Raw genomic sequence first — 21619 nt, 5'->3', positions numbered from 1 at the left:
TATGAACTCTTTTCTTTGTCTATGTAATTTAAAATATCACATAGGATTGTAAATAGAAATGGTAGGGTCAAGAAGACTTGTGCCAGCAGAGCTATTCAGTTAGTTTCGCACCCCTGCTCTTTATTCATATCCCTGTAACATTTGCTTTCAAATATTTATCTAATACCCTTTTGAAAGTTACTATTTCAGATAATGCATTCAAGATCACAGTGACTGGCTCTATAAATGTTTTCCACACATTTCCTCTGGCTCTTTTGCCTATCACCTTCAATCTATGTCCAATGGCTGCAAACATTTCTGCCACTGGAAACAGTTTATCCTTATTTACTCTTGTTCAAAACCATGAATCATTTTAAACACTTCTGTTAGTGGTAGTGGTAACGTCACTGGGCTAGTAATCCAGATGCCCAGGCTAGTTCTCGGCGGGCACAGCTTCAAATTCCAGCTGGGGAATTTAAATCCAATTAATAAAGTCTGGAATTGAAAGCTAATGTCAGTAATTGTGACCATGAAACTATCATCTATTGTCATAAAACCCATCTAGTTCACTAATGTCCTTTAAGGAAGGAAATCTGCTGTCCTTACCTGGTCTGGTCTAAGTGCACCTCCAGATCCCCAGCAACTTGATTGACTCTTAACTGCCCTATGAAATTGCACAGCAAGTCACACAATTCAAGAGCAATTAAGAATGGGCAATGAACAAGTGGTGCGGGAATGGGACCAGCTGCATAAATTGCAAGTGGTGCGTGTTGCTAACTTTTGCCTTCGTTTAATTGCTCTGTTTTATCACCTTTGCTCTTGAGTCGCCAGGTATCCTTATGATACCGCCACGTGGTTCAAGTCCGAGTAATGATCAATAATCCAATACACCGTTTAGTAAGATTTAAATCAAAGCACATTTATTATACACCGTAATTACTACTCATGTACAAATTCTACATCTAAGCTACTTCTATGGCTAACAGGCCAATACTTAACTTGGAACTGGCCCACCAGGTCAGGGAAACGAATGGCCTTTCGTTCGGGTTCTGAGCCTGCGGGATTCGAAGTTGGTACAGATTGGTAGCTAGGAGCGCCTATCTCGTAGCAAGCGTTGAAGTAAGACTTACTGGATATCAGCGGTGGCTGGACCGGTCACTGTCAAGGGTTGGTTCGCGTTGCTGAGTGACCCGGTCAAGAAGAGAAGGACGATTTGAACTTGGGCTTGATTCTTATAGTCCCCAGGGGCTTCCCGCCTTTCGGGGCGGACCCTGTACCTGGTTCCAAGTGATTGGATTTTGTCCCAATCACTTGGTTCGATTTTCTCCAATGCTGGAGGGTTCCCTGATCGATGGGCTGTCTTGAGGTGGTCGTTCACCTCCCATTGAGTAGGCTTCTGCTGGCGCCAAAGAGTCTGGTTTGGCTATGTGTCTAAATGTTGCTCATTGTTCCCGGAGATTGCTCATTAATATGCAGGTGGCTGGTGTTTTGTTATGCTGATGGTTGCCGGTATCGATCTTGTCTGGCCTTTCCAGAGGTAAATACACACTCAACCTGCAGCTGCTCGTTTGTGTCCTGTTGGCTGACTTTCCCATCAGCCTTTGCCGTTCGTCATTTTAAATCGGGAGTTAGCCATTTTAAGTGGCTACACGCGGGAATGGGACCAGCTGCATAAATTGAATCTAGCCCGGCTGGTGGACCAAATGAAGGACGACTTTCAGAGATGGGACGCGCTTCCGTTGTCTCTGGCTGGGAGGGTGCAAACGGTGAAGATGACGGTCCTCCCGAGATTCCTATTTGTATTTCAGTGTCTCCCCATTTTTATTCCGCGGCCCTTTTTTAAGCGGGTCAACAGAGTGATCGTGGGCTTTGTCTGGGCGGGCAAGACCCCGCGAGTAAGGAAGGTGATGCTTGAGTGGAGTCGGGGAGACGCTGGGCTGGCGCTGCCAAATTTTAGCAACTATTACTGGGCGGCTAATATAGCCATGGTCATGAAGTCGGTGGTGGGGGAGGGGTCGGCATGGGTGCGCAAGGAGGCGGCTTCATGTAAGGGCACCAGTTTGGGGGTGTTGGAAACTGCGCCTCTGCCGTTCCCACCGGCACGGTACTCTACCAGTCCAGTGGTGGTGGCAGCCCTGAGAGTTTGGAGCCAGCGGAGGCAGCATGTGGGAGCATCGGTTTGGGCCCCAATCTGTGATAATCACCGGTTTGCACCAGGGAGTATGGACGGGGTTTTCAGTAATGGCGGAGAGCGGAGATTGTGAGGATGGGGGATATGTTCACAGAGGGGAGCTTTCCGAGTATGAGGGCGTTGGAGGAAAAGATTGGGTTGGCGAGGGGAAACAAATTCTGGTATCGGCAGGTGCGGAACTTCCTACGTAAACAGGTGCCAACCTTCCCTCTTCTACCACTAAGGAGGATTCGGGACAGGGTAGTTTCCAGAGGGTGGGTAGGAGCAGGGAGTGTCTCGGACATTTACAAGGAACTTATGGGGTCTGAGTAGACTCAGACCGATGAGCTAAAGCGCAAGTGGGAGGAGGAGCTGGGAGGTCAGATAGAGGATGGTCTATGGGCAGACACGTTGAGTAGAGTCAACGCGTCCGCAACATGTGCCAGGCTCAGCCTGATACAATTTAAGGTTGTTCACCGGGCTCACATGACAGTGGCCCGGATGAGCAGATTCTTTGGGGTTGAGGACAGGTGCGCAAAATGTGCGGGAGGACCGGTGAACCACGTCCACATGTTTTGAACATGTACGAAGCTTGGGGGATTTTGGCAGGGGTTTGCGGACGTCATGTCCACGGTGTTAAAATCAAGGGTGGCGCTGAGTCCAGAGGTGGCGATTTTCGGGATGTCAGAAGACCCGGGAATCCAGGAGGAGAAAGACGCAGACGTTCTGGCCCTAGCCCGGAGACGGATACTACTAGCTTGGAGGGACTCAAAGCCCCCGAAGTCGGAGAACCTGGCTAGCTTTCTCTGTTTGGAGAAAATCAAGTTCGCATTGAGAGGGTCACTGTTAGGGTTCGCCTGGAGGTGGCAACCGTTCGTCGACTTCTTTGCGGGGAATTAATCGTCAGCATTAATCGGCAGGGGGGGGGAGGGGGAGTAGTTTAGATTAGAGTAGGGGGTCAATAATGGTGGGACCTGTATGAGAGGTAAATGGCTTTTGCACTATATGGTTTCATGTTTATTGTTTATTTTGTTGTTGTTACTATACCGAAAATACATCAATAAAATGTTTATTTTTTAAAAAAAGAACGGGCAATGAATGCTGCCTTGCCAGCAACATGCAAGTCCCGTCCAAGAAGAAAGAAAATTTTCCCAATCCTTCAAAGGCCTTGGTATCCTTCCTATAATGTGGTGCCAGAGCTGAATACTACACTGAAGCCCGACGAATATTTTATAAAGTTTAGCATAATTTCCTTGCATTCTCTCTCTCTTTATAAAGTCATATGCTTTTTAAACAACAACCTGGCGTATCACCTTCAAGGATTTGTACATTTATACTCTAGTGTCTTTTTGTGTAGCCTTTTAAAAATTTTAGCATTTAATTTATACTGCCCCTCCTCAAAATAGCATTTCATTGTTCCCTTTATTCAATTCCATCTGTCACATGTCGGCCCATTTCACCAGTCCCTGCCCCCCTAAAGCCTGTTCCTGATTGTTTACTACATTTTTGAATTTTGTGTCATCAGTAATCTTTGAAATGATCTCCTAGATACCCAAATCCGGGTCATTAATGTCATAATATACGCCAGTATATCATGGTGCAGACACACACACTGATGGACACACAGCAAGACCAATCAACACACACAACACCGCAGTCAATCACCAGTTAGAGCACACTCACTATATAGACAGAGGGCATCAGAGTTCCCGCTCATTCGGGATGCAGCTTCTCAGAAGGACAGAGCCTACAGCTTACAACACAGATCTTCACCATGTGCTGAGTGCATAGACTGGTGAGGACAGGCATAGGTCTTTAGTTTAATCTAACATCGTGTTAACCCACAATGAAAGTATGTTCAACAGTTTCTAACTTAATAAAATAGTGTTGTACTATTTTAAGTGTTGGTGGCCTGTATGTGTTCCATGGATCCAGAGCACCCAACACATCATGGTACCAGTAGTTGAGGGATGTTTGAACTTCTTAGACCTACCTGCAAGTGATCTGCCTTCCACCAGCATCAGCCATCCTGCAAAATGGACAGCGTCCGCCCGCCGCCGCCGCTCCGCATCACCGGTAACCTAGGGGCCAACTGGAATATATTCAAACAACGCTTCCAGCTCTACCTTGAAACCACAGACCGGGAAGCTGCCTCAGACACCAGGAAGATTGCTCTTTTCCTATCCACGGCCAGGGCACATGCCATCCACATTTTCAATTCTCTCACCTTTGCTGATGGTGAAGATAAATCAAAATTCAAGACGGTCCTCCTCAAGTTTGACGGTCACTGCAACATCGAGGTGAATGAAAGTTTTGAGCGCTATGTATTCCAACAGCGTTTGCAGGGTAAGGATTAACCTTTCCAGTCCTTTCTCACCCACCTCCGCATCCTTGCGCAGTCATGTAATTACGGGCCCACCGCCGACTCCATGATACGCGAACAGATCGTTTTCGGTGTTCAGTCGGACCCCCTGCGCCAGCAGCTCCTCAAGGTAAAGCAGCTCACCCTAGCGATTGCCATCAAGATCTGCGTGCTACATGAACACGCCACTAGTCGGTATTCCCACATCCAAGCGGCTGAAACGGCGCAGCGAGGTCCCACGAGGCAGAACGGGTCCAAGCAATCGAGCGACTCAAGGGCCTCAGCCTGGATGATGGTGGCCATTTTGCGCGCTTTTCGCAGACTCCCGTGCTTGTGCGCACCGAACGAGGGGACGGCGACATCAACGAATGTACTGCGCAGGTGCGCACCACGTACGACTGCGCATGCGCGGTGACGCAGCGAACGTACTGACGCTACAACGTGCGGTAACTGTGGCTCCGCCCACTTAAAGCGGCAATGTCCTGCCAAATCCCGACGATGCCTGAGATGTGGCAAACTTGGCCACTATACTATGCTGCTTTACGCAGATCAGCTCAGCCTGCCAACTCTCGTCGCTCCAGCCAGCCTCGCAGGAATGTCCGGGCCATTCAACCCATGGTCACCAAGCCCGATTCGGACCTGCTACCCGATATTGACACCGAGGACCTGAAGGCGCCTTGTCGAGTGGGTATCATTACAAAAAACAGGGTGTCCCCGAAGCAAAGAATCCAGCCTCTATCGGTATACAGCATCGATCCGGACGATGAGTGGTGTGCCACCCTTACCGTCAACCGGTCCCAAATACGATTCCGCCTGGACACTGGTGCCTCCGCCAATCTCATTGCGGTCTGACCTCCAAAGCCTTTGTGTCAAACCAGCCATCCTGCCAGCTATTAGATTATAATGGCAATGCCATTGCTGCCTGCGGCTCATGCCAACTTGAAGTGACGCACAGGTCACGCAAAGCCATCCTTCCCTTTGAAATCGTGGGCTCCTCGAAAGCCTCCCTGCTTGGCGCGCAGGCATGCAAGCTGTTGAACCTAGTTCAGAGAGTTCACTCTCTCCTGCTGACGCGTTTGCCTTTCAGGACACTGACTTCAGGGCACAGCTCGATGCCATTATCAACCAGTACCACGACGTCTTCGAGGGCATGGGCACGCTCCCGTACACCTACAAGAATTGAGAATTTGCATTGATCCCAAGGATCTAAATCGCAATATTATGAGAGAGCACTATCCAATTCCCAAGCGCGAAGAGCTCACATGTGAAATGGCTCGCGCCAAGCTCTTTACCAAACTCGACGCCTCAAAAGGATTCTGGCAAATCCAGCTCGATAAATCCAGCAGGAAACTCTGCACATTTAATACCCCCTTTGGAAGATATTGTTACAACAGGATGCCGTTTGGGATTATCTCTGCATCAAAAGTGTTCCATAGGATTATGGAACAAATGATGGAAGCTATTGAAGGTGTTCACGTCTATGTCGATGACATAATCATTTGGTCCACCATCCCGCAGGAGCATGTTAGTCGCCTCTAGCGCGTATTCAGACGTATACATGAGCATGGCCTCCGCCTCAACAGGACCAAATGCTCTTTTGGTCAGACAGAACTTAAGTTCCTCGGGGACCACATCTCCCAATTGGGTGTGCAGCTGGATGCGGACAAGGTAGCTGCCATCACAGCTATGAAAACACCAGAGGACAATTTCTGGGCATGGTCAATTTTTTAGGGAAATTCATCCCTAACCTCGCCTCTCATACCATGGCTCGCAGGAACCTGGTCAGGAAGACGATAGACTTCCAATGGCACCCTGCCCACGAGCGCGAATGGAGAGAACTCTAGGCAAAACTGACCATGGCCCTGGTCTTAGCTTTCTTTAATCCAGCAAAGGAGACCAAAATTTTGACCGATGCCAGTCAATCTGGCATTGGGGCAGTGCTCCTTTAATGTGATGAGGCCTCCTCATCGGCCCCCGTTGCATATGCATCACGTGCGATGACCCCCACGGAGCAGCGCCAAGCGCAGATAGAAAAGGAGTGCCTGGGCCTTCTGACCGGTGTTGTTAAGTTTCACGATTATGTCTACGGACTTCCTCAATTCACCGTCGAGACAGACCATCGCCCGCTGGTCAATATAATACAGAAAGACTTGAACGACATGACGCCTCGCCTCCAGCGTATTCTTCTCAAGCTCCGGCGATACGACTTCCAGCTGGTATACATCCCAGGCAAAGACCTCATCATTGCTGACGCTCTCTCCAGGGCAGTCAACACTCCATGTGACCCAGCGGGATTTGTCTGCCAGGTTGACACCCATGTGGCATTCACGGCCTCCAATCTACCTGCCTCGGATGAACGCCTCGTCCAAATTCGCTGCGAGACGGTGGCTGACCCCCTGCTACAGCGTGTCATGCGCCACCTAACGGACGGGTGGCTCAAGGGCCAATGCCCTCAATTCTGTAATGTCAGAGATGATCTGGTGGTAGTAGACGGGGTTCTTCTAAAACTGGACCACATTGTCATCCCGCATAGCATGTGCCAGCTTGTCCTAGAACAACTACACGAGGGCCACTTTGGCATGGAAAAGTGCCGCCGACGGGCCCGAGAGGCAGTGTACTGGCCCGGTATTAATGAAGACATAGCCAACACAGCGCTCAACTGCCCCACTTTTTAGTGCTTCCAGCCGGCCCAACCACGTGAGACCTTGCAGCCCCATGAGTTGGTCACGTCACCATGGACCAAGGTTGGCATCGACCTGTTCCACGCGCTGGGTAGAGACTATGTCCTGATCGTGGACTACTTTTCGAATTACCCGGAGGTGAAAAGGTTGCACGACCTCACCTCGTCTGCAGTCATTCGTGTATGTAAAGAAACCTTTGCTCGACACAGCATCCCGCTCACGGTTATGTCGGACAATGACCCCTGCTTCGCCAGCCAAGAATGGTCCAACTTTGCCAGGCGGTACAATTTTGCCCATGTGATGTCCAGTCCCCTGTACCCCCAATCCAACGGCAAAGCAGAGAAGGGAGGACATATCGTCAAACGGCTCCTATGCAAGGCTGCCGATGTTGGGTCTGATTTCCACCTTGCCTTGCTGGCCTGTCGCTCTGCCCCACTGGCCTGTCGCCAGCCCAATTGCTCATGGGTCGTACCCTGAGGACGACGGTGCCGTCTATTCATGCCCCAGACCTCGACCACGTTCCGGTCCTTTGCCGGATGCAGCTGTCTCGTGCACAGCACAAGGCAGCTCATGACTCCCGTGCAGCTGATCTCCCTGCTCTGGCTCCAGATGACAACATCCGCGTCCATCTTCCGGATGGTGGCTGGTCTGCAACCGATGTTGTCCTTCGGCAGGTGGCCCCCTGCTCGTTCCTGGTTCGTCTACCGGATGGCTCTGTTCTGCGCCGCAATCGATGCGCCCTTCGTCTCGTTCCACGCTCGCCTCGTGATCCTCCAGTGTCGCCTCGCCCTCCTGCTGACCCTGCCACGGACTATGCAGAGCTCCCTGTCACTCTGCCTCCCCCTGACTTTGATGCAGTCCAGCCCGCTCCTGAACCGGCGGCTCTCGACCCACCCTTGAGGCGGTCAACCAGAATTCGTCGCCTACCTCTCCAGAGACTAAATTTCTGAACTTTTCGAACTTATGGACTCTCTGAATTGTTTTGTTGCTTTGTTTGATCGTTTCCCTGGTTTGTATATAGTGTTGATCTCGTTACTCTTGTTGCATACTGCTTCTCTGCACCAGGCACCTTAGCTTAGTTCTCATGTACGTAGTCCTGTGAATATGTCTTTGCACCCCACACGTAGTTCGGAACATTCTCACCACACATTATTTATTGCCACACACATACATTTCTTTCTAAAAGGGGGGATGTCATAATATACACCAGTATATCATGGTGCAGACACACACACTGATGGACACACAGCAAGACCAATCAACATACACAACACCGCAGCCAATCACCAGTTAGAGCACACGCACTATATAGACAGAGGGCATCAGAGTTCCCGCTCATTCGGGATGCAGCTTCTCAGAAGGACAGAGCTTACAGCACAGATCTTCACCATGTGCTGAGTGCATAGACTGGTGAGGACAGGCATAGGTCTTTAGTTTAATCTAACATCATGTTGACCCACAGTGAAAGTATGTTCAACAGTTTCTAACTTAATAAAATAGTGTTGTACTATTTTAAGTGTTGGTGGCCTGTATGTGTTCCACGGATCCAGAGCACCCAACACATCAATTAATATATAGATATCAAAAAGAATAATGGTCCTCATTGCAACCCTTGGAAACATCTTGTGCTGGATTCTTCGGCCCCGCCCGCCACAAGATCGCCACGGCCGGGGCGAGGACCATGTAGGTCCGTTGACCTCGGGCGCGAATTTCTGGTTGGCCGGCAGACGCAGCCTAAGAATCCCACCCCTTGTATAGATCACTCCAGTCTGAACAGCAACTGGTCACCACAATTCCCTGCTTTCTGTCTTTTATCCAGTTTTGTTTCCATTCTGCTAATGTTCTTTTAATCCTATTGTGTGGTATTTTATCAAATGTCTTTCGGAGTCAATATGTGCAATAGCAGTGCCCTCATCAACTCTTTCTAACTTCATCAAAGAACTCAATCAAGGTAGTCAAACACAATTTGCCTTGCACAATATTCATTTATATATTTAGTTTCTGCAGAATTTTAAAAATGCTGACGCAATGTATGTTTCTGGTCCTTATTTGAAAATGCAGCTTTGTGAAACAATGTAGATTACCTGCAGTTATTCTGGGTCAACTTTAAATATATTGATATTATTGTGAGGAATGAGTTCCTATCCTTTTTAGGGTACTATGGGATAACAATTGAGAGTTAAAATGGCTGTTTGGTCATATCAACAATTCAAATCATGGCTTGCAATGTTGCTATAAATACACTGTAAAACTTGGGAAGCATTTTAGGAATTACTGTGGCTAGCACTTTGGGACTGTTTGTACTCAACACTTGAGCAGATAGATTAGAGATCAGTGCAAACCAGAAACTACGTGGCTGAATTGCTGAAATGTTTGCAAGATACCAGGATCACATACCCTGACAACAGCAAAAGTGACATGAGATACTAATGCAGTATTTATTTATGGAATCATGCACTGTATCTGTCTATGAAGTAATTTCCTCCAGTTACATTTTAAAATCTAGTGTCTAAGACATAGCTTCTCCTACACTTACAACTTAATTTATATATTGTCTTTAATGTAAAATATTTTGAAAAGCACATCACTGAGGTGGAAATTTGAAACAGGAAGTGAGTAATTGTGGATGAGGTACAGAAGGCCAGCAACAGAGTTGGAGACGTCAAGGAGGGATAGTAAGCCACATCAAACAAAAATATTGTGACATGATTTGGACCACATCAAGGTTGTGACATGGTGGAAAATTGATTGGAGATGTTCAAGCAGGGAGTTTCGAGAGACATGGGAATGTGACATGTTCGGATTTGGAATGGAGATGTTTGTCTACTTAGATTTCAGAGTAAAGGCTTTGGATAATTCTTAATTCTTAATTTTTACAATCTGTAAGAGTGGGAGTTTCAGTTCAGACTCATTGTTCAACAGATTACATGGAAGCTTGTTCTTTTAATTATCTTGTAGATCTTTAATAATGATTTCTTATTGTATGAATGTGGCTTGACATGTCAACCCAAGGAAGGGGTCACAGATGAGTCCAGAACATCAGCTTCAAAAATAGGTAGCCATTTTTATGCCTCTGATTTATATATCAAAATTCTGACAGATTGATTTCATTAAGGTGAGCCCATGTGTTTTGTAATGAGGAGATCTTTTACTTGCATTGAAAATTGATAAAATGGGTTTTGAAATTTCAGCTTGATTAAGAAGCTAGTATAAGACCATAAGACTTAGGAGCGGAATTAGGCCACTCGGCCCATCGAGTATGCGCCGCCATTCAATCATGGCTGATATTTTCTCATCCCCAATCTCCTGTCTTCTCCCCATAACCCCTGATTCCCTTATTAATCAAGAACCTTTCTATCTCTGTCTTAAAGACACTCAATAATTTGGCCTCCACAGCCTTCTGTGGCAGAGTTCCACACTTTCACCACCCTCTGGCTGAAGAAATTCCTCCTCATCTCTGTTTTGAAGGATCGTCCCTTTAGTCTGAGATGGTGTCCTCTTGTTCTAGTTTTTCCTACAAGTGGAAACATCCTCTCCATGTCCACTCTATCCAGGCCTCGCAGTATCTTGTAAGTTTCAATAAGATCCCCCTTATCCTTTTAAACTCCAACGAGTACAGACCCAGAGTCCTCAAACGTTCCTCATACGACAAGTTCTTCATTCCACGCATCATTCTTGTGAACCTCCTCTGGACCCTTTCCAAGGCTAGCACATCCTTCCTTAGATACGGGGCCCAAAACTGCTCACAATATTCCAAATGGGGTCTGACCAGAGCCATATACAGCCTCCGAAGTACTTCCCTGGTCTTGTATTCTAGCCCTCTTGACATGAATACTAACATTGCATTTGCCTTCTTAACTGCCGACTTAACCTGCACGTTGACCTTAAGAGAATGGTGAACAAGGACTCCCAAGTCACTTTGTGCTTTTGATTTCCCCATTTAGAAAATAGTCTATGCCTAAATTCCTCCGTCTAAAGTGCATAACCTCACACTTTTCCACGTTGTATTTCATTTGCCACTTCATTGACCACTCTCCTAGCCTGTCCAAATCCTTCTGCAGCCCCCTTACTTCCTCAATACTACCTGTCCCTCTACAGATTTTTGTATCATCTGCAAACTTAGCAACAGTGCCTTAAGTTCCTTCTTCCAGATCATTAATGTATATTGTAAACATTTGTGGTCCCAGCACAGACCCCTGAGGCACACCACTAGTCACCGGCTGCCATCCTGAAAAAGAACCTTTATCCCCACTCTCTGCCTTCTGCCAGTCAGCCAATCCTCTATCCATGCCAGGATCTTACCCTTAACACCATGGGCTCTTAACCTCATTAACAGTCTCCTATGCGGCACCTTGTCAAAGGCTTTCTGGAAATCTAAATAAATCACGTCCACAGGTTCTCCTTTGTCTAACCTCCTTGTTACCTTCTCAATGAACTCTAACAGATTTGTCAGATATGACCTCCCTTTGACAAAGCCGTGCTGACTCAGTCCTATTTTACCATGCACTTCCAAGTACTTTGCGATCTCATCTTTAATAAGACTCTAAAATCTTACCCATGACCAAAGTCAGGCTAACTGGCCTATAATTTCCTGTCTTCTGCCTCCCTCCCTTCTTAAACAGCAGTGTTACATTAGCCACTTTCCAGTCCTCTGGAACCCTTCCTGCCTCCAGTGATTCCTGAAAGATCACCCCCATGCCTCCACAATTTCCTCAGCTATCTCTTTTAGGACCCTGGAGTGTAGACCATCTGGTCCAGGTGACCTATCCACCTTCAGGCCTTTCAGTTTCCACAGAACCTTCTCATTAGTGATGGCCACTGCACTCACCTCTGCCCTCTGATTCTCCTGGAGCTCTGGCATCCCACTGGTGTCTTCCACCGTGAAGACTGATGCAAAGTAACTATTAAGTTTGTCTGCCATTTCTTTGTTTCATATTATTACTTCTCCAGCCACATTTTCTAGTGGTCCATGTCTGTTTTTGTCTCTCTCTTACCTTTTATATATTGAAAGAAACTCTTCCTATCTTCTTTTATATGATTAGCAAACTTGCACTCATATTTCGTCTTCTCTCCCCTTATTGTTTTTTTAATTGTCCTCTGCTCACTTTTAAATGATTCCCAATCCTCTGACTTCCCACTAATCCTTGCCACTTTGTATGCTTTTTCTTTTGCTTTTATGCTGTCCCTGACTTCCCTCCCCAACCATGCCTTTAACATGTTTCCTCCTCCTTGGAATGAATTTCTGCTTTGCCTCCCGAATAACCCCCTAAAAATCCTGCCATTGCTGTTCCACTGTCTTCCTGCTAGTCTCCTTTTCCAATCAATTCTGGCCAACTCCTCCCTCATGTCTTTGTCGTTACCCTTATTTAATTATAATACCGTTCCATCTGACTCCAGCTTCTCCCTCTCAAACTGCAGGGTAAATTCTATCATATTGTGGAATATAGTTATCAGGATTCTAATGATCTGGAAACTGAAGGATTTCTTGCTCAATGTGGCAAGAAAATAGTTCACTGTTCATTACCTTCTCTATTCCTAACCTTTTGAATAGCTCTAAATGATGATGCATTTAGATCCTTGAAGGTTCCTTCACCTTAAGATCCCCAATCAAGTATGCCTCATTACACATCACCAAATCCAGAATTGCCTGTTTCCTAATGGGCTCTACCACAAGCTACTCCAAAAAGACATCTCTTAAACATTCCACAAATTTGTTTTCTTGGGATCCACTACCAACCTGATTTTCCCAGTCCACGTGCATATTGAAGTTGCCCATGATTGTTGTGATATTGCCTTTTTTTACATGCTTTCTCTATCTCTGCCCTACATCCTGACTACTGCTAAGGGGCCTGTACATATCTCCCATCAGGGTCTTTTTACTTTTGCGATTCCTCAACTCTACCCACAGAGTTTCTATGCCTTCTGATTCTATATCTCTCCTTGCTATCGATTTAACTTCATTCCTTACTAACAATGCAACCCCACCCCCTTTGCCCATCTGCCTGTCCTTTCGATAGGACACATATCCTTGCATATTTAGATCCCAGCACTGATCCCCTTGCAGCCACATCTCTGTGATGCCCAGAACATCGTACAGGCCAATTTCAATGTGCGCAACAAACTAATTTACCTTGTTCCGTATACTGAACGCATTAAGGTACAATGCCTCAGTCCTGCATTGACCACCTTCCTTCTCACACTTGTCACCTTTTTTGCTCTGCCTGAGGATGATCTATTATTTTTGTTCTCTATTTCCCCTTCAGTTATGACATCTTTTCTTCCTTTTTATTATTCTTATTTAACGCACAAGCGTAACCCTGGAGAAAGTGATGCAGCATAGATTTTTGTATCAGTGCTGCTCAGTGTCAGGGTGACGTATCTACTGATTTGTTATGTTCTAGGTGTAACATAAGCGGCTTCCTTGTGGTGCACTTGACAAAGGAAGGTTCAGACGTGGAGATAACTTCAACACATTTATTAAACTATTTACACTTCTATTACTCGGGTTCGACACTACTGCTAATCCTACTATAGCTACCCAGACTGACCAACCAGTTGTTGCAATCCACGTGGTGGGTGTAATATTGAATCAACCTTGTGTTTCTACTCACTGACTGTCTCCACTGGAAAGAGGCTGATCATGTGTGTGGTGTCCTTTATATATGGGTTGGTGTAATGCCATCCTGTGGTTGTGTCACCTCTGTGTGTATCGTGAATGTCCATTGGTCGTGTCCTATCTAACTGATCTATTGGTTGAGTGTGTGTGTGTGTGATGTCTCTGGTGCTCCCTCTTGTGTCTAGCTAGCCTACATGTATTTACAATGATGCACATCACCACATCTACTATATTTATTTACACCTTCATTTTCCTGCAAAAAAGAGCCTCCATCTTTGTACCTGCTCTGGTTTATATAACCAAAATCACGAATAAAATGTGGGGCGGGAGTTTCCATGTGTAACCCGCAATGTGTTTCGTGGAGGTGGCCCACCATTGGGACGCGCTGTCAGCAGGACCGGTAGATCCCACCGGTGTGAACAGCTCAAAAATACCAGCCATAGAGTTTTCTGAGTTGTGACTTATAATGGGACACTGTTTATGCTTCATATTCTCTGGTCACCATACAATAGAAACACATTTTCCATTTATATATTAACTGGAAGAGGCGGCACGGTGGTGCAGTGGTTAGCACCGGTCCCGAGTCACTGCGTGTGGAGTTTGCACATTCTCCCCCTGTCTGAGTGGGTCTCACCCTCACAATACAAAGATGTGCAGGGGAGGTGGATTGGCCACATTAAATTGCCCTTTAATTAGAAAAAAATAATTGGGCACTCTAAATTTATGAAAAAATATCTATATTAACTGGAAGTTTATTCTATAAACTTGACAAGAAATATATTCCATGTAAAAAGTAATTTTATATAGTCATTAATCTCCCCTGGCAAGTGCTCGTTTAGGCCAGTGTTGTCCAAAATATTCACCATTTGCCACATGGGACTAATCAGCCGCAGAAATGTGGCAAATTGATGCTGTGCATTTTACGAGCCACACAAGAGCCACTGCGTTGTTTTAAAGTTGCAGTGGCAGGTATGAGGATGGGTGTCATTCGCTAGATCACTTTTACCATCTGTCCTGAATTGAGCAAGGAAGAATCAATTGCATTGCTGATAGACAGGAGACAGACACACAGTTAATGCTTCAGGTTAATGACCCTTCTGAAGAATCTGATGAAGGGTCATCGACCTCAAACATTAACTTTTATTTCTCTCTCCACAGACGCTATCTGACATGGTGAGTATTTCCAGGGTTTTCTGTTTTTATTTCAGATTTCTAATAGCTGTAGTATTTTAATTTTGTATTTATATTTATTGGAAAATAGTTATTAGGATTCTAATGATCTGGAAACTGAAGGATTTCTTGCTCAATGTAGCAAGAAAATAGTTCACTGTTCATTACCTCCTCTATTCCAAACCTTTTGAATAGCTCTAAATGATGATGCATTTAGATCTGCGGGACAGCGCTGTGTAGCACTGAGAAAGTAGGAACAAGGACAACTGTCCAATTACTCGTTAGATTTTCTTTTGGAATCTAGTGACACAAAGGGTGCTAGCTGAAAAACTTTTTCACAAAACAATTGCGGTGCCAATGAGGGTTGAAATGTGCAGTTTTAACAAACTAAGTGGAGATGCCGGCGTTGGACTGGGGTGAGCACAGTAGGAAGTCTTACAACACCAGGTTAAAATCCAACAGGTTTGTTTCGCTGTCATTAGCTTTTGGAGCGCTGCTCCTTCCTCAGGTGAATGAAGAGGTATGTTCCAGAAACATATATATTGCAGGAAAGGATGTCCCGAAGAGTGGTACATTGGCGAGACCATGCAGACGCTGCGACGACAAATGAACGGACATCGCGCGACAATCACCAGGCAGGAATGTTCCCTTCCAGTCGGGGAATACTTCAGCAGTCAAGGGCATTCAGCCTCTGATCTCCGGGCAAGCGTTCTCCAAGGCGGCCTTCAGGATGCGCGACAACGCAGAATCGCCAAGCAGAAACTTATAGCCAAGTTCCGCACACATGAGTGCGGCCTCAACCGGGACCTGGGATTCATGTCGCATTACATTCATCCCCCACCATCTGGCCTGCAAAATCCTACCAACTGTCCTGGCTTGACACAATTCACACCTCTTTAACCTGGAGTTACCCCATCTCTGGATCTGTAAAGATTTAATCACCTGCTAATGCTCGTATTCCAAGCATTGTCTGGCATCTTTGAATCTGTCAATATATATGTTTCTGGAACATACCTCTTCATTCACCTGAGGAAGGAGCAGCGCTCCGAAAGCTAGTGACATCGTTAACAAATGAAAGTCAACCCAGAAATTCACTGGAGTTATTGTTAGTCCATTTATAAATTCTGACTTATAAAATCTGTATGCTGTTTATGAAAAGTCATGCAAGGAATTTTAGGAAATTCATATTGAATTTGAAGTCATGAAAGAATTCAAGAAATAATGAAACACTTTTTATACTGCATTGTTTCTCGTACATAGCCATTTATTAAAGTGTTATTGAGAACAACTGACCCTGTAGCATTCGTCGATTGGCAGGGAAATGACCTTATATCCCCCAAACAAAAGCATTGACTATTTTAGCCAGGCAGCCATGTGCTTAGTTGAAGCTTCAGCTTGCTTACATGACCATTTGTGGAATATGACAAAAGCTGCCAACAGTTTGAGAAGTTTTGGGAATGCCCATGTATGTTATTTTTAAATACGGTTATTTTAGCTAACAATTCTGGCTATTGTTCTTAAATTCTTAAGAAAGGTTTAGTTTTATTGTGTGTATTTGATTCAGCTACCAACTGTCAATTTGTAAAGAAAAACAAATGACTTGGCTTTCTGCATTGAAGTGTGGTGAATGTCCCCACCCCCGTGCTTATAATGGACTCTTCTGTCTACTTAGAAAATCAACTAGAAGCAAAGGAATCTGATATGTCAGACACTCTCAGCCCAAGTAAGGACCGAAGCAGCGAAGACACTACGGGTAATTTTATTTGATTATTGAATTAAATTGCAGAGGTATGTTTTGGGAAAAGACTATTTATTTTACTATTAAATTATCATAAGTTAAATTTACAAAATACACTTTTTAAAATTGTCTCGTGTAGTATTCTAATAATTCTTACAAAATGAAAAATCCTTTGGTATTATTATTGAAGTTTTACTATTCTGCTTTTTCATTTAAGTGGAATCGGAATATTTTGTGTCTGATGTAGCTTGCAAAATAGGTCAACAACCAACAGTTACATTGAAGCATGCTTGTTTTTTTCATTTCAGTTCCACCTTCTTTAAACTTCCGTTTATTTAAATTGTTGCTATGATTTGGCCTTTTCTGTTACAGAAGGTTTCTCCTAATCGTTTACAATTACTTGAATCTCAGATTCTCTTTTGTTCTCTATAAAATTATGAAAGTTTTCACAGTCAGATGGCATTGCTTAATGCATATAGGTCAATATTAAAATGCTTCAATTATTAGATAAGCAAAACTATTCAAGCTCCAGCAAATTATTGTTTTATTAAACAAAATTTCTCTTTTTTTATCATAAATCGGTTAGAAACAAACTCCAAAAAAGTTGACAAATCATTACATAATATGTCTTCAAGAATTAATGATATATAGCTTTCAGAACCCAAGAGTTGCTTCAACTTTATTGATGTGCAGCATTTCCTTTGTCAGGGGAAGGTGTAAATATTTTTTTTTATCTTCACCACCTATCAAATTACAAATGGTTTTGCTGTGACACAGTTCTTTCAGAGAGTTTTTGTGTTAGAAATTCTGTAGTATGGGGCTGTTGCTTCATAGATTTAAACTCTTATCTTTAAACCAAAAATAGATTACCAGATGGATGAACAGGAACTGAATGAATCTTTAAATAAAGTTTCATTATTAAAAGGTAAGGTTTTGTTTTTGATATTTCTCATGTATTTTATATTATAGTGTTGAGTAGAAAATACTATTATCGAGGTTTTTTATTCTAGTAGTGGCTCTTAGTCTTGAATACTTTTGTCATTATTTATTTTTGTTTACTTTTAATTTAGCCTTTACATTTCTCTGATTATAGTTTCTTAACTACCAATGTTCACAGAACAAAGGTTTAAATCTTCTGTGACTTATTCATATTAAAAATAAGGATTTTGCTGTTAGTAATTAAATTCAGTTACATGAATGAATATAAAACATGGCTATCCAAATGTAATGGAGTATTTATGAAGATTGTTTCATTATCCGCCTTGCTCCGTTCTACACGTTTCTTTGTACACAGGTAAATTGATCCAAACCTCTCCTCGTATGCTACTTTGAAACTTCCAAACATCAGCTGTATGCACAAATTACACCAGCTAATTTGTGTTCAGATTGTTCTGTCACTGTTTCTTTGCCTGCTCTATAGTGCCAGTGATATCTAGTGTTCAGGATGAGAACTTGTCGTATTCCGTGGCTTAACCAGTTTACTGCATTTTGGGCACCCCTTTATTTTCTGTTCGGGAGGAGGGTCTTTCAGCGTTAAGTATTTCATGTTTAAAAATGTTTAGAATCAGAGTTATAATGTTCTGGTATGTATTAATCTGATATTTTCTAAAACACATGACAAGAGCAAGATCTGATGGTATCAGATTATGAAACATTTTCTTCCAATGGAATGCTGCTGAACAATTTTAATGAAAATTTTATTACATTTTACACTTCCTCAGAATGAAACATAGCACAAACAGACTAATGTTGTTGCAGCTTCTTTGCTGAAGTACAATGAACTTTATTACCATTCACCAGAGATTAAGGGAAGCCACCTGTGATGTATTCTGGCCAGTTAAAGGTTAACCAGTAACAGAAGACTGCTTGCCTTCTGACTATATATGGACTTATACTGTGCACTTTATTCATTTAACCATGTCATCTTAAAACTTTGTTAACTCATGATCATTCTACAACTAATTGACTTTCCATGATATTTTCTTATTATAAGCATGTCCACTAACACGTTGCTAGTACTGTGCATATAAATGTGCAAGTGTTAATATTAAAATTATGCTTTCAACTGGATTAGATGATTTCACATATTGGTGCAAGGATCCAACTATTAGAAGAGGCATTGTTTCAAACGTTTTCCTTGTTTATACCCATTGCATTTATATTTGGAGATTTTAAACTATATGTCTTATAATTACAAAAAGGCCACACCATTGGAATAGTTCAGTTTAACAAATTTTTTAAAAAAGAAATCACGAGTATTAGCAGTAAAATAAAAGTCAATTAGCATTAGTTGATCTAGCCCACTAAAAATCTGGCAGACCATACAGCAAGATTCCATTTATATTGATAAGACACCATTGCCAAATGGTTAAAATTAAAGCAGACTACTATAAGCAACTATTTGTAATCTGATTACATTTAAATTAGCATGTTACATTTATTCTCTATGCCTCACAAATATAGAACAGCATCAATTATTTTTAATGTCTGTTATTTCTTTCACATTAATTTCTGCCTTTTTGGCATTGTTTAAACATTTTAAGGTACAGTACTTGTTGATTGAGTTATCACTATTCATCAGATAGTTGTTTTGCATATCGTGATATGTTGAAAATACCAATCTGATAGGGTGCTGGAACCATACATTTATTTTCCTGACGATGAGTGCTGTGGGATTTTGTTCTGATGTGCTTAAAAATCATATTACAGCTGCCTTTATTGTGATTACTTATACAAAGCAATCCTATTAGTGGACTGATCACCACTGAAGATTTATTTTAAAACCTCCATTGAAAATTTGTTGAAACGATAGGAGGAAGAAAACATTTAATGGTCTTGATAGATGTTTGTTTCATAGGAAGTATTTATTTTAGGGGAAGGGATTTATTAGAAAGATTGCAATCTGCAGCATTCTGGTAAGTGGAAAATCATTTAGTACTTACAAAGTAGTTTATGGGATGGATTCTTTAGATGCTGCTGGGTCACCATTGTTGTATCTAAAATATATCAGCAAACTGGAGTCTGAGGAAAATTATTGATGGCCTGAAAGAAGGCAGCTGTTATTCGGCATTACTCTAATTTTTGTCACTGTGAAATAAAACAACTAAATCGGTCCAGTATTGGGATGTTTTATCATTGAGTGCTCTTGAGTCAAATAGTTAAAGTAATATATCTAACTCTTAAGAACCTTAAAGAGGCAAATTGATGCACTTCAATTGCAGTTTTATGTGTGCTGAATAGTAAGTCGGTAAGTGTTTGATAAATTGTTTTACTTAGGACCTGCAACCAGTTATATTTCAGAAAATGAAACTGAACCATATATATCTTTAGAGAACCCTACAACATTTAGCAGAGGGCTTTTTTTGTTTTGTTTTAAGAAGTGAAGTAGCATCCAAGTGGACCGGAAGAAAATGCATACTTTAAAATCTTTTGTTCAAAGTTTGAAGTAAATGCCCTGACAAATCAGTTACAGATTGGATGAAATCCATTTCAAATTGAATTTTAATTTGTGAAACTGTTTTTTGTTTTGTTGTTTTGACTGTATCGGATGCATTAATGCTGCTATGTTATTCATGCCAAAATAGTCACCGGTGTTATAAGCAGTTATGATCGACTTATACTGAAGGGCAAGAAAATGTTGATTTACACAAAAGCAAACAGTGACTCCCATTTATTGGGTTCCTCTACTGTTGCTCTTTTTTTTTTACTGATTAAAAAGAACTGATTAGCCTACCAAACCTTGTACCAGTATGAATTTGGAGGTGCAGAGGCCAGCTGGCATTTTATTAAATGTAAAGCAGCCTTTGTAACTGCACCTGATGTGAAAGCAACTTTTTGAAGTGACCTCACTCAAGACAACAATTTAAAGAGAGGCCAAAAACATTATCCCATGAAACTGGCTCTAAATGTGAAATGATGTCTAACATGCAGTTTTAAGAACTGTTCTCCGCAGCATTACAATTAGGAACAATGTGAGTTCTATAATTTGAGATGAAATGAGTTATTTCAACTTGCTGATTCATCACTGATTTTACTATGGCTTTATTTCATAATGCAGTGTAGTGGTTGGACTATTTTGTAAAATAATTTTCAATATGTAAACATTTATTTGCTTACAAATGTCCTACTTTTTAAATGACTGGTCAAATCACTCAATACCTGTTTTGTCAGTGTTTCTATATGAACAAATAAAGACAGATTGACCATGCTAAATTGCCCCTTAGTGTCCCAACGGTTAGGTGGGGCTACGGGGATAGGGTGGGGAGTGAGCTTAGTTGGGGTGCTCTTTCGGAGGGTCGGTGCAGACTCGATGGGCCGAATGGTCTCCTTCTGCACTGTAAGGATTTTATGATTATTGTTTGGGTATTTTAATTCATGAGGAAAAATGGCGTGGAGAGTTGAAGCTCCTACGCATTATAGAATTGTTCATACAAGAACATATACAAGTAGATGGTTCATCAAGCTCCGTGGTTAGAAGATGGAAGTTTGTATCTTCTTATCCTTAAACCCACCAAACCCTCCAAATGCGATGCATCCTAAACATCAATTTCCATCATAACATTATTCAAGTAGGAACAATGTGTAATGGCTTCACTGAGCTATTGCATTGATAATACAGTTACTGTAAAATTAGCAGATTTTACTGTACACTGACTTATTGGAATGGACAGTGCCATAATTGTATAATATCTGAAGATTAATTGAACAAGTGAATTTGATAAAGTAGGACCTAAATTTCCAATTGAGGTGTAAGAGGAGGAGGCTAAGCAATACAGCTTGAGCTTTTTTTGCTGGTTAATTTAATCATGGCTGACCTGTACTTCAAATCCATTAATCTAGCTCTGTTACCGTTCCTTGATACGCTTATCTGACATCGCTGGCAGGAAAATTAATGGAATCCTTA

At 42.9% G+C, this 21619-nt stretch overlaps 1 protein-coding gene across 10 annotated transcripts in view; it reads left to right on the top strand.

Annotated features, from left to right (window-relative positions):
- The window catches only part of slmapa (sarcolemma associated protein a), a 383477-nt gene that overhangs the window by 261695 nt on the left and 100163 nt on the right, over positions 1–21619 (top strand). For 9 of the 10 annotated variants that reach the window (XM_072472425.1, XM_072472423.1, XM_072472424.1 and 6 more), the window contains 2 exons: positions 16651–16731; positions 17582–17641. In XM_072472425.1, coding sequence (XP_072328526.1) covers positions 16651–16731; positions 17582–17641 — 141 coding nt within the window. Of the gene's footprint in view, positions 1–16650; positions 16767–17581; positions 17642–21619 lie in introns of those variants that run through there. The other variant, XM_072472428.1, reaches the window with a different exon arrangement.

This window comes from Scyliorhinus torazame, chromosome 13 (genome assembly GCF_047496885.1).
Source record: "Scyliorhinus torazame isolate Kashiwa2021f chromosome 13, sScyTor2.1, whole genome shotgun sequence".
In the NCBI taxonomy this organism is placed as follows: Eukaryota; Metazoa; Chordata; class Chondrichthyes; order Carcharhiniformes; family Scyliorhinidae; genus Scyliorhinus; species Scyliorhinus torazame.
Note: the sequence above shows the minus strand (reverse complement) of the source record. Positions and strands in the feature narration are given on the sequence as shown.